Below are 12,330 nucleotides of genomic sequence, written 5' to 3' on the forward strand. Positions count from 1 at the left end.
TGAGTTAGAAAAGTGGGAGAAATACTGACACAATGTTCTCAAGAGGTCAGAACAACAAAAAAACCAGCCCTGGAAACTTTTGAAAATTAAAGAACTTGAAAAGAAAAAAAATTCCGAGCAGGATTCAATCAACACAAAACATTCCCTGAAGCATTAACTTAGCCCATTCAACTTCACAACCTTCAAGCCTGTTAGATTTAAAGTTACTGCAAAATCGGAGAGAATGGAATTTGGAGAATAAAGGAGAGAATGAGAGAAAAGAACCAACATTGCTACCACTCCTGCTTCCAGTGGTGTTCAGCTGATAGAAATTCCAAGAGGAGGCAGGGTCAAGACATGTGGTGGCCACATATCCCGAGGTGAGAAGTACCCTCTGGCTTTCCTGGGGCCTTCCCCCACATGGGGCTCCCACTCGCCTGGCCATTTAGGGGCTGGGATAGGGGCCCCAGACACAGGTGTGGAGCATTGCCTCTGGTGTGCCAGGGACCAGCGGCCACTGCTGGGCTGGGATGCAGGCCTGGGGGAGTGGGGCGTGCAGAGTAGGGCATCGCCTCAGCAGGGCAAGGCTTGATCTGCCCCTTTCCCCACAGACATGCTCCTGAAAGGTTCTGAGCCAGCAATGTCCTCTACTGTCCCACTCTTCCGGCTTCCTGCTGGGCAGGTTTGCCCCTGAGCAGGCAGCACAGGATTGATAGCTTAGTCCTTTGGGGACAGACTGTGCGAGTGCCCAAGCCACTCTTAGCCACAGGCAACCTTCGCAAGCTTAAGGGATATGAGGTCTTTAGTGAATATCAGCTCTTTTATGATTTCCAGCTCTTTGGCTTGCCTAGGAACCATGCAATCCCACCGAAAGACAGACAGGAGAGAGGAGAAGGCAGCTCTGGAGTTCCACAGCGATGGCTTTATTGGGGTCTGTGAAGGGTTCCAGCGACAGCTCTGCTAACAGAATGGGCTAAAACAGCCCACTAAATAGGGCGAGAGGGGATCAGAAACTGTCTAATAGCAGGGGTTAAGGAGGAGTAACCTGTGTGGTTAAAGAGAGAGAAGCTGGGGTCCCAAAGGCAGAAGAAGGGGCTTATTTTGCTATTTCACCGTGACTTGGCATTTAAAGCCTCTTCCATCCACAGGGCCCTAGCAAGCCCGTAGCCTGTGACATCTCACAACAAGGTTTCCAGGTTCCTGTGCTGCTTGGCTGTCAAGACTCCAAAGAGTATTTGTTGCAGGATTTTAAGAAAATTACACATTTATTTGTTCCAAATGAGGCAGCATGAGGTGTGCTTTTTCTTTCTAAGGCCTTCCCTCCTTTCCGTGACCTCTTCTTGATATAAACCTTGTAAAGCCTCTCCTCTCTCTCCTTCTCCACCACAATGGAGGAGGACAATGGAAAAAACAATTTATGAGAAGCTAAAGATGTTAGAGTTACAACGTAGTGAAGGTAAAAAAAAAAGAAGTATAAAAGAATAAGAAGAAAATTGTGCGAAAGAGGTAATGGCGTAGCCAAGAAAGGTGGAGTGTCACATGGGGCCCCTGGAGCAAAGACAGGATGGCGAGGGCTTACGGAATGGTTCTGATGGTAGATGGGGGCTGCTGGTGCTGCCTGGAGAAGCTGTGGACCTGCAGTGGCAGTTTCTCCTCCCTCTGTGCGGCAGTGACGGTGGCAGTGGCGATGGCGATGGGTGTCTCTGTCTCCCTGTGGAGCTCTGTTTGGCACTGCCGCTGCCATTAGCCCGCCACGCTGGGCATGTGTGTGGGAATGGGATCTGCCGCTTCACTGCCTCTTCCTACCACCCTGCTGGGCTGCACTTGGCTTGGCTGGACTCCCTTTTGGCTTGGCTGAACTCACTTGGATTCAGTGTCATCATTCTGGGTTATGTTGTTCTGCTGGAGTGGAAAAACAGTGCCACATGCCACCCTTGCCCTGATGGTTTCAGCTGTGTGTCAGATCTGTAACTTCCGTGCATCTCATCTCAGTCCTATGTCTTAAAAATTACTGTGGAGCGACAAAAATGGGGGGAAAAAATGGTGGCGGTGCTTTGTTCCCAAGGCCTCTCTGTTAGAGTGAGTCAGACAGAAGGATCCTCCTTTCATTTCCTATCATGGCATTTCCCTGCTGAAATCACACCCATGGCTATGATGTAAAATGCTTTGAATAAATAGTGCTGAAAGATTTGTGACCTCGACTCTGTACGTAGGAGAAAGCTCTTAATGTAATTGAAGTAGTGCTTCTCCTTGTTTGCTGCTTTCTAGAACTAGTGGGTCCAGCTGGAAGAAGCCTTCTGCTTTTTGCTCAGAAGCAATAGTGGCCAAAGAGCACTCATGTGCTTCCTCACATCCTGGCCCCTTCTCAGCGCTCAGCTTCTCAGTCTGGGCCAGGGGGGCTTAGTGTGCTTTTACTCTTAGATGCCGTTGAGTACATGGTTATGGACTAGGAGGGCTTCTTGTGTTGTTCTGCAGTAGAGGAGAACTCTGCAGGCTTTTGTTGGCATTAGCTGTAGAGAAGGTCTGGTTCTGTGCCTGAGCTCACAAAGCAGCCTAGGGTGCTGCTATTGTGATGTCAGCGGCCGCATGGCAGCGTTGTCAGGCAAAGTTGCTGTGCCGAGGCCCGGAAGGGCTCAGTGTGCAGAGCAGCTCTGTGGCACGCTCACTGCAGGCGGAACCTGCACGTCGACGAGGTCTCTGCCAGCAGGACGCTGAGTATTTCTGTTTTCTCCCAAGAGGCGTTGTCTGGTGCAGACTTGAGCAGCGCTGCTCAAGCCATGGAGGGAGTGTGTGCTGCAGCTTTCACGGCGTTCTCCGTGGCTTATTCTGGGTACTTTTTCACTCACCTGGCACGTAAGTAGATGTCTTTGTTCAGTGCAGCATATGGAAACCCAAATGCCACAAAGAGGCCTTTAGTTGGGTGAAGCCACTGCCCACAGCTGCAGCTAAGAAGGGGGTGTCTCTAGCCAGTGGGGCGTGGGCAGCCTTTGTAATGTAGCCCACAGGGTTTCCACTCCTGCCGTGCCATAGCCTTTGGCAATGGGGTCTGGAGTCTCCTCGGTTTGCTGGCTCAAGCAAGAGAACTTCCAGGATGGGAAGACTGGGAGAGCTTGGCAGGAGTCCTTGTAAAAGCTGTGCACTGCTCTCCAGGACTGAGGGAAAGTGCCTCAGATCAAGTCTTCTTCTTGTCTGCATTCCCTCATCCCAGCATGTGCCTGTGGAACTTGACACTTCCTGAGCGCTGCAAGAACCATTTGTTCTGTGATGAAATCACAGAACCCGCTTGGAAAAGGCCTCTGGGAGAGACATTTCAGAGGAGTTCTTGTATGCTCCTGAACACAGGAGCTGTTCCTGTGCTGTGTCATGATAGAACTGCCACCATGGCTAAGGGGAACTTGGGAGAAGCCTCTCTGGGGAAAGGCTTTCAGCAAGCTCATGGCAATTGCTGCAAGCAATGTCTTGAGAAAACTGAAGTACAGGAAAGAGAGGAGCTGTGGCTGCTGCTGGGTGGGCTGGGGCAGAAGCAATGACTGAACCACTGGGACTTGCTCAGTCTCAAGTTTCTATGGGTTGAGTGGACAGAGAGGACAGAAGGTAGACACCAGGCAGTATTTTGTGCTGTTGTCTTGCTTGCTGTGTGGCACAGCAGAGCATGGGTTGCTGCTGGAACACTGGTGTAAAGAAAGCAGAATGCTCTGTCTTTGGGTTGATTTTTTGGTGGGCTTGCGCAGCCCAGGCAGTTTTCTTACTGCATCTGGATGTTCTTCCCTTGTGTGTTGCAGGTCACATCACCCACGCCTGGAGAGAATCTGGTCTTTGGGTGAGTGGCAAAGGAGCCTCTGGCGTTGGTAGCATTAGACCATTGTGGAGCAAGCTGTGAGCTGTGGCCTGTTGCAGTCCAGTGCCAGCCTGGCTGGATGAATGAAAGTACAGTCCGGGCTCTTTGCAGCCACAGCAGCAGCAGCAGGAGGATCCCGGGCTGCTTTCTCCAGTTCCTTTCCAGAGCTTTTAAGCAGCTGGAAGTGGGGCTGCTGGGTGCTTGAAGCCATGATTGAATTTCTCCTGTACCAGAGAGTGCAGTTCCGTCTCATTGGCCCATTTTACTTGAGTTTGAGCACCTTGGAATCCCATTTCTCTGCAGATGATTTCTCCTTAGTGCACCTGGCTCTAGAGCTGAATATAAAGAAGGTTACGTGTCCCTCACGCTGTGTCTGTCTGCAGAGCCCAAAACCAACCTCGGAGCCTCCTGTGGCTGCGTGTCCTCCCGGAGAAGAGGCCAAAGGGGAGGAAGATGCCCACCAAACTGCACCTGCTGCCACTGCAGGGCCTGAGCATGCAGCATCAGTAAGTGGCAGCTCTGGGAAGTCCTGTGGCTGGAGCAAAGCATAGCTGCAAGTTTCAGATCAGACAGCACCTCCTGTGCCTGGCTGAAGATGCTTAGGGTAGAATCTTTCCAGCCCTTGCCCAAGGCAGTGAAGCCTTGAAAAGCGGTGTGGAACTTGGAAGTTGGATGTTTAGGCATCACCTTCCTACTGTTGTGAAAGGGGCTGTGAATTTGTCTTAGCAAGAGACAAGAGGGAGCATTAGGATGTCCTTGGATGCTCCTGGGCTACAAGGGAGGCCCTTGGTGCCCAGTGGCTGTGCAGGCTCCCCATCCCCAGTGAAGAGAGCGGTGCAAAGGTGCAGTTCAGAAGCTTGCAGGATATGAGGAGACACTGTCCCCAGGAGGGAGCTGGCCCTCGGCAGAGAGCAGCTGTCAGTAGCTAAAGGAACAGCTGAGATGCAGCAGGGCCTGTAGCTGAATATAGGTGAGGTTCTGAATGACAGGTTCTTTTGTGTCCCTCGTGCTGCAGTGTGTCCACAGAGCAGAAGGGCAGCGTCAGCACCTGCTCTGGCTGCTGCTGTACCTGAGGAAGAGGCTGAAGAGGAGGAAGGTGCTGATGAAGCTGCCCCTGCTGTCAGCCCTGGGCCAGAGCAAACAACATCAGTAAGTGCCAGCTTTGGTTAGCAGTGTCTGTGGTGTCATTTTGTCCGTGGTGTAAAAGCAGCCTTTGGGTTTTGGGCCTTGAGCCGGAGAAGCGGGCTGCAAAAGCTGAGGGGTGAAGAGCCCTGGCTGTGGCCAGCAGCATCTTGCTAGGGGCTTGCATTTGAAATGGGATGGGAGGGGCATCTCTGCCAGGCACATTTGTGACCCTCCTTCATTTCTTGTCCCAGAGCTCCACCTCCTGTGTCCTGGCACCTGCACGAGCTGCAGCGGAAGGCTCTGAAGGAGCCTCCAGTCCCCAGGCTGGCAAGTCAAGCAGGAGCAGCTCGTGCATCTGGAGCACGACCAGCTCCTCTGGCAGCAGAGAGCGGCTGGGAGAGGGGACAGAGGACGAGTGCCTGGCCACGCTGAGTACGTCCTCTGTGATCCTTGTCTGCTGGAGCAGTGCCTGTGTGTGCGTGTGTGGGTGTGAGCTGTCCCGCCTCCTGTTCCTCCTCAGCTGAGTGCCGGGTCCTGAGGCCTCCACACAGGACCTGGTGTTGTGCTGTGAGGTGGTGAGGGCTCAGCGGGCTGTTGCTCCTGCCTCTGAGAGCAGCTCAGCCTGGTTTGGCTTTGCCTGAGCTTCCCTGGAGGCAAAAGGCAAAGGTGAGCTTGTTTCTGGCTGAGCAGGAGGCCGTGACCCAGGCAATGAGGAGGCCTCAAGGAGCTCCTGTGGGGCACGGCCAAGGTCATCTTCAGAACTCAGCCTGTCCTAAAGGCTGAGGGACCTCATTCCTAGGGCCCATCACAGTAGGTTGGAACACGAGCTGCTGCTCCTGAAAGGCAGAAGGGCATTGTTTAGGCAAAGTCCTGCAGAGAGCTGGAGATTGTGCTACTGCTGGAAGCACTTTGCAATATTCTTCCTGTTCTGGAAAGGGCAGCTGTTGATAACAATTGATTCCAGAAGCCAAGACGCCTCTGATATTTGCAAAGATTAAGTCATTTCTTGAAAGTCACAGTTTTCATTGCCAAGAACAGAAAAGTTTTGCTTTTCCTGCTGCCCTTAACGTTGCTAGACAAGAATCTTGGTTCCAGTTTTCAGATCCCTGTCTCCTCTGACTGTTTCTGCACGTGCTTAGATTTTAGTTTAGACTTTTAGTTTTGTGCAGGCCATCTGTGCTGCGGGGCTGCTTGTCTTGCTGCTGTTGTTTTTGAGGTTTGGTGCTGGTTGGGTGGTGGTGTTGTTTCCCGACTGCCTGAGTTGAAAGGGCCCAGTGTCCCAGAGAGTGGGGCTGCCTTTCTGATCTGCTGCAGGGTGGGATCTCTTTTGAAGTGAGCATCTTTCCTTGGGATTTTCACAGAGATGCTGGTGAGCCAGGGAGATCCTGAGGCTGAATACACGGAACTGGAAACAATTGGCAAAGGGTGAGTGCAGCCACAGTTCCTTCTTCCAAGGGAGGGCCTGTGCATTTTGCTGGTGTCACATCTCCCCAGAACGACGTCAGGCAAGCTCCAAAGCTGCTCAGACACTGCGTTAGGATGATACCTGATGATCTCTCAGTACTGGGCAGCATCTTTAGCTGTGGTTCGAAAGCATGGCAAAGACAGCTTGGATGCTGGCAATGTCTTTTCTGCGGCAAAGAGCAGCACCTGGCTTCTCTCCTGTCCCTCGAGTGTGTTGCACCTGTTTGCTGCTTTTCCTAGTAGAAATCGTTTCTGCATGTCACAAAAGAATACAGAATGCTTGGGAATGAAAGGAGGAGAAACTTCCTTGCCTCAAAGGTCAAGTTAGCAGCTGACAGCTGTCAGGGAGCAGCTCTGGCTAACATTTCTTTCCAGTATTTTGCTGAAAAGAAGGTGCAGTGGTCAGGATGACCAGCACCTAGTCTAGAAGCCAAGAGCAGAAATGAAAGAAGCAGCTCTCTTTTGTAGTTGAGATGGCAAATCGCAAAGCTTCAGGGCAATGCCCGGGGCCAATGCACTCCAGAGGAAAAGGCATCATCTGCCTGATAATGAGGGCAGAGCCCTCGTGGATCCTGTGGGGTCTAGGCCTTTCCTGCAAAGAATCCACCAAGCTGTTCCCTTAGAAAGCCGGATCTGCTGACTGGAAATGGGACTGATTTGCACCATTTTCTCTGTGAGAAGCCAAATGTACAAGAAGCCCCCAGAAAAGCAGAGTCCTCCCCGTGTCTGGTGCACTGAAGAGAAGCAGCTGCCAACGGCTCTGGACTCAGAACACAGCTGTCTAAGGATCCTGTGTTTTGAGGCCTTCTCCGTTTGTGTGTGGAGCAATGGAAGCCTTTCCCTGCTCTGGCTGTGGCTGCAGCTGTGATTAGACACTAATTTCCTTGCAATCTGGAGAAGGGATCCGTGTCCAGAGGCTTTCCTCCAATGGCTGTTACATGGCTGCTGTTTTGTTTCCAGGGGTTTTGGCACGGTGTGCATGGCAGTGGAGACTGCCACAGGAGAAGAGGTAAGCGTCAAGCAGCGCCGCAGCTTCTGCAGCTGTCGAGTGGCCTCCCCTCTGCTGTGAGCTGTGGCTGAGCTTTGGCTCGCCAGTAGAGCTTTGCTGCACAGGCCAATGAAGTGCAGAGCAGTGTCCGCCTGCCAAATACAGTGGGGACAGATTTTGTGCTCCTCAGCTGCCCCAGGGAATGCAGGGAGGCCAGGCGGTGTCTGTCACAGCAGGACACGCTGGCTGGGTCTGAGTGCCCAGGTGGTGTCTCAGAGCATGGCACTGCTCTTTGGGGCTGCAGGCTTCCTGAATTCTCATTTCTGGCTGTTAGCAGATACATGGGAATCGTGCTGGTAGTTCTGTAGCCGCCTGCAGTGCTGCCCTTGGAACTGTGCTATGAGAGCGAGGTCTGCAAGGAGTCTCTCAAGGGCCTAAGCCCTGTTTACAGCCCGGTGTATATCCCTAGAAGATCAAGGCCGGGGTTATTTCTTTTTGAAGTCAGGCAGTAATTGCAAATGTCAGTGGTGTGAAGGAAAGTATTTCTGTGGAGTGAAATGAGAATTCCTGAAAGTGAAGAAATTCCAGGGTTGCGTTATTTGGAGGTGTCACTAAGGATGTTTTCACCGTCCCGGCAATTTTTCCTTGAAGTTTGAAGGGCTGTAATTCTTAGGGGGAAGAGCCCTCATGATGTTTTTAGGACAGCATTTTATCTGCCATGCCTGTAAGAGTTTGCTTTGTAGTTGTGCACTGGAGAATGCCAGTGGTTGCTGGAGTAATGATCAAGCCCCTAGAAGTGCCAAAGGTTTCCCAGCAGTTTTGCTTCATTTTTACTGGCACCAAATGAATGGGTTCCTGCTTGCAAGAGGTGTGTGAATGAAAATGGGAATGAGATCATGGGGAAGACCTGGGGGAAGACTGGCCCAGGGCTCAGTGAGTGTTGTTAGAGCTTTGAGGTGGAGAGCTTAGACCGTGTTTCTCCCAGGTTTACAAGGCAAAGGGTGTGTGGCTCTGTGTCCTGGGAGGTGCCCAAGCACGTGGTCTGATGTCCAGTCCCAAGGCAGCTTGGCCCAGCCCAGCACTATCATCCCATAATCACTGTCTCTGTGTTGCCCTTGTGGTCCTGTGCCACAGACTTCTTTGGTTCATGGTTTTCTGTGTCATTTTAGGTGGCCATAAAGAAAATTAGTCTCGCGCAAGAGAGCGGCAGCGAGCTGTGCCTGAATGAAATCCAGGTGATGCGTGGCAATAAGCATGCCAACCTTGTGAACTATCTAGACAGGTGAGTGGTTCTGCTGTTCTGCCAGGAAAGGTCATTCACATCCTGCAAGCCAGAGGTTCAACAACCACGGCATTGGCCGCTGGCAGAGGATGGAGCTGATAATTCCTGTTTCTGGGCTGATCTACGGCATCTTGGGAGGAGATTGCATTGGGACTGCGTTAATCTTTTCTGGCATACCGAGTTTGAAGGGCGCTTTCAAAGACCAGACTGGGCCCCATCTTACTGAGCCATCAGCCTCAAAGTTCCTGTCCTCTCTCCCCATAGTTATGTTTGGTTGGGGGTTTGATTGTTTCCCCAGGGGTCTGAAGTGCTGACAAAGCACTGTAAGTTGTGTTTCTCTCGGCCTGTTGCGTTGGTGTGGATAGCAAGCAGTCTTTTAGACTGCCCAGAGTTCAAGGCCTGTAGAGCGTAGTGAATGACTCCTCACTTCCTCCTGTCTTCCTCAGAGAGAGACACAGAAACAAGAATCCATCAGGTCGTGTAAGTGCACACATTCACCTCCAGGCTGTTGTTTCCTCCTTTCAGCTACCTGGTGGACGAGGAACTCTGGCTCGTGATGGAATACATGGATGGAGGCTCCTTACACGATGTCATCAGGGAGACTCGTATGGCAGAAGGAGAGATAGCAGCTGTCTCTCGGGAGGTAAGGGATGGTGCTTGTGCTTCCCATGCCTTGGTCAGGATGGTCCTTCCACATGGGTGACAAGGAGAGGAAAGATTTCATCTTCCAAGCCTCCTTTCTGCCTTTCTCTAATGACTGGCAGTAGCAAGAGTATCTGAAGTGCCTGCCAGTGTGCCTGCCCTTCTTCTAGTGTGTTTGTGTTTGCCTCTCTAAACACTTGCCTGGAGCCTGTGTATGCTGCGTTCCTTCCCCGGAAGGGCAAAGGTGCTCACGGCGCAATGTCAAACAAGTGGCAAAGACAAGGAGATCCTCACAGGACTCTCAGAGAGTTCAGCCTCAGAGGAGAGCCTTGCACTCAAAGTGGTGTTTGCAAAAGCATCCACTGTTGTCTGACTGGAGAGAGCACAGCCACTGCAGCAGTGCTCCTTCAGTCTGGGTTTGCAGGGCACTGGCCAGAGGAAGAATTGCCCTTTCTCTTTCAGAAGCAAACACAGCCTCACTTAGAAAGGCCCTGCTGTCCTTGTGTTGGAGCAGCAAGCTCTTGCCCTTGCCAGCAGCCTGTCCTGCCATGGCTCAGCATCCCCCAGGAATGTTGCAGCGCTGCAGAAGTGTCACTTCCCTGCTTGTGGAATGAAATCCACTTAGGCTGGTGTTTCCTTTTCCTCTCTCAGTGCCTGCAAGGCCTGGATTTCCTTCACTCCAAGCAAGTGATCCACCGAGACATCAAAAGCCACAACATTCTCCTGGGTCTGGACGGATCTGTCAAGTTGGGTGGGTGTTGTTGGCCAGTCTCAGCCGTGGCAGGCTGCGCTGTGGGGCTGCCTTTGGGTGGCTGCTGGTTCCCTGCAGTGCTGCCTGTGGCAGTGCAGGCTGTCCTGCTGCAAGCACAGAGCACAGCCTCAAGGGGCAGGGAGGTGTTGCTGGGAACAAGAGCTCAGGAGTGCCTTTGGGTTGTGTGTGTTTCCCTTCCCAAGCAAGGCGCTTACAGTCTAATAGCTTCAGGGGACTAAAAGGCACTGACTGGAACTGGAGGCTTTTGCTAAGTAGCCAATTCCGTATTTCCTCAGCTGCAGGCCCGAGGAATGGCAGCATGGCCCCTTTATGGCAGCTGGGAACCACACTGCCTTCTTGGACATTGGAACAGTGGGGATTTCTTTTGTTTGCTTTCCTCATTCACGCTGGCTTGTTTTTGCTCCTCAGCTGATTTTGGCCTCGCTGCTCAGCTCACCGCTGAGCAGAGCAAACGGAGATCAGCTGTTGGGACCACTTACTGGATGGCGCCAGAAATCTTCACCAGGAAGCTCTATGGCCCCAAAGTGGACATCTGGTCCTTTGGCATTGTGGGCATCGAGATGGTGGAAGGAGCGCCTCCTTACCGGATGAAAACCTCCCGCACGGTGCGCTGCAACTGCTCTCAGATACTGCTGTCACTCAAACAAAATCTGCTCCCATTCTTCTGCCTGGGAAGCTTGCGAACACCTGAAAATGATAGGTTCCAGGCTGCACAGTCTCTCGTGCTCCTTGTCCAGATCATCCCCTTGTCATTTCAGAGCAGGAACAGCAGAAAAAATCGTGATGCATTTTGCTTGGTAGGAGCTCTGCCCAAGAGAGCAGTGAGCAGTGCTGAGCTGCATTTTATGGAGTAATCCTTGGAAACAGTAGAGTTAGGCGAAAGTCCGTCTTCCAAATGGCCTGTAGAGCTGGTGTCAGTGCTGAGAGAAGCCAAGTGTGCTTTTGCTGATGGAGTTGCTCCTAATTCCATCAGCCAGTGAAATCAGGGTGAAGGCAAGAGCCTTTGCATATTGGACTGGCTATGGCTGCCTCTGCCTTTGGGTTCTTTCAGTAGGAGTAGGAAAGGTATGTCCCTGGCTCTGGCAGGGAGGAAAGTGCCACTGGAGAGTGGAGCCTGTCCAGTGGGGTCTGTGTGAGCAGCTGGGATGTGAAGGAGAGAGGCAGAGAGTGACATTTCCTTCTTCTCTAGGTTCAACAGCTGATCAGCAGCGGGGGCAGGCCAAAGCTGCAGAAGCCCAGGCAACAGTCCGCGTGGTTGCGAGACTTCCTGCACTGCTGCCTGGAGAGGGAGGAGGACAGGCGCTGGTCTGCTCAGGAACTCCTGCAGGTAAAAGGCAAAGCGGCTGCAGGCTGCGCCAGCTGCCCGCTGCCAGGGGCTCCTCACCTGCTCAATTCCAAGGCGTCTGCTGGGCCCCGCTGCTAAGATCTCCAGTCTGGGGGATTTTCAAAGGAAAACAGGGGAGAATCCTGGCCTAGAATGCCTTGGGAGGAGCCTTTCAAGGTCACCTCGACCAGATCTCCTTAATCTGAAGACATCTGGAATAATGGATTTGTGGGATTGGGAGCCATGTTTGCCTCTTGTAGTAAGATCCTGGAGGTGGAGGCAGAGGTGCCCAGAATGCCCTCCTTTCTGCTTTCTGTATCTTTCTGGTAGCCAGAGAAAGCCTGTTTCAGCCTGTGAGGAAAGTAGAAGTTCATGTTTTCTTTTTCTCTTTGGGCAGCATCCATTTGTAACATCAGCCAAGCCGACCTCCGACCTGACGCCTCTGATCGTGGCAACGCAGCAGTTTATGGCCGACAGGAGATACTAGCCCTGGAAGAGGCCACTGTTGTTTTTGGAGTTTCTAGTTTGTAGTTTATAGCTCGTAGTTTGAAGTTTCTAGTATATAGCTCATAGTTTGTTGTTTCTATTTTATGGCTCATAGTTTGTAGTTTGTTTAGCCTGATAGTCAAAATAAATACTAGAATAAATAAAACCTTCACTGTGATGGAAGCTTCCCTTTGTTCTCACCCTGTGAATAAAGTCTACCACTCCTGCTTCCAGTGGTGTTCTGCTGGTAGAAATTCTAAGAGGAGGCAGGGTCAAGACATGTGGTGGCCACATATCCTGAGGTGAGAAGTACCCTCTGGCTTTCCTGGGGCCTTCCCCCACATGGGGCTCCCACTCGCCTGGCCATTTAGGTGCTAGGATAGGGGCTCCAGACACAGGTGTGGAGCATTGCCTCTGGTGTGCCAGGGAC

At 52.1% G+C, this 12,330-nt stretch overlaps 1 protein-coding gene across 1 annotated transcript; it reads left to right on the plus strand.

Annotated features, from left to right (window-relative positions):
• Positions 1–1,488: 1,488 nt before the first annotated feature.
• On the plus strand, positions 1,489–11,901 carry LOC132322492 (serine/threonine-protein kinase PAK 3-like). The gene is made up of 13 exons (XM_059836983.1): positions 1,489–1,493; positions 2,651–2,832; positions 3,762–3,799; positions 4,201–4,323; positions 5,194–5,374; positions 6,304–6,367; positions 7,367–7,415; positions 8,564–8,676; positions 9,202–9,319; positions 9,970–10,069; positions 10,499–10,695; positions 11,280–11,417; positions 11,812–11,901. The coding sequence occupies exons 1-13, from the start codon at positions 1,489–1,491 to the stop codon at positions 11,899–11,901; spliced, it is 1,398 nt and encodes a 465-aa protein (XP_059692966.1).
• The last annotated feature ends 429 nt before the right edge of the window (positions 11,902–12,330 follow it).

This window comes from Haemorhous mexicanus, chromosome Z (assembly GCF_027477595.1).
Source record: "Haemorhous mexicanus isolate bHaeMex1 chromosome Z, bHaeMex1.pri, whole genome shotgun sequence".
NCBI lineage: Eukaryota > Metazoa > Chordata > Aves > Passeriformes > Fringillidae > Haemorhous > Haemorhous mexicanus.

Coding starts and splice junctions, on each gene's coding strand:
- LOC132322492 (XM_059836983.1), top strand. Junction 2,833..3,761: donor CTTTTTCACTCACCTGGCAC/GTAAGTAGATGT, acceptor TGTGTGTTGCAG/GTCACATCACCCACGCCTGG. Junction 4,324..5,193: donor GGCCTGAGCATGCAGCATCA/GTAAGTGGCAGC, acceptor TTCTTGTCCCAG/AGCTCCACCTCCTGTGTCCT.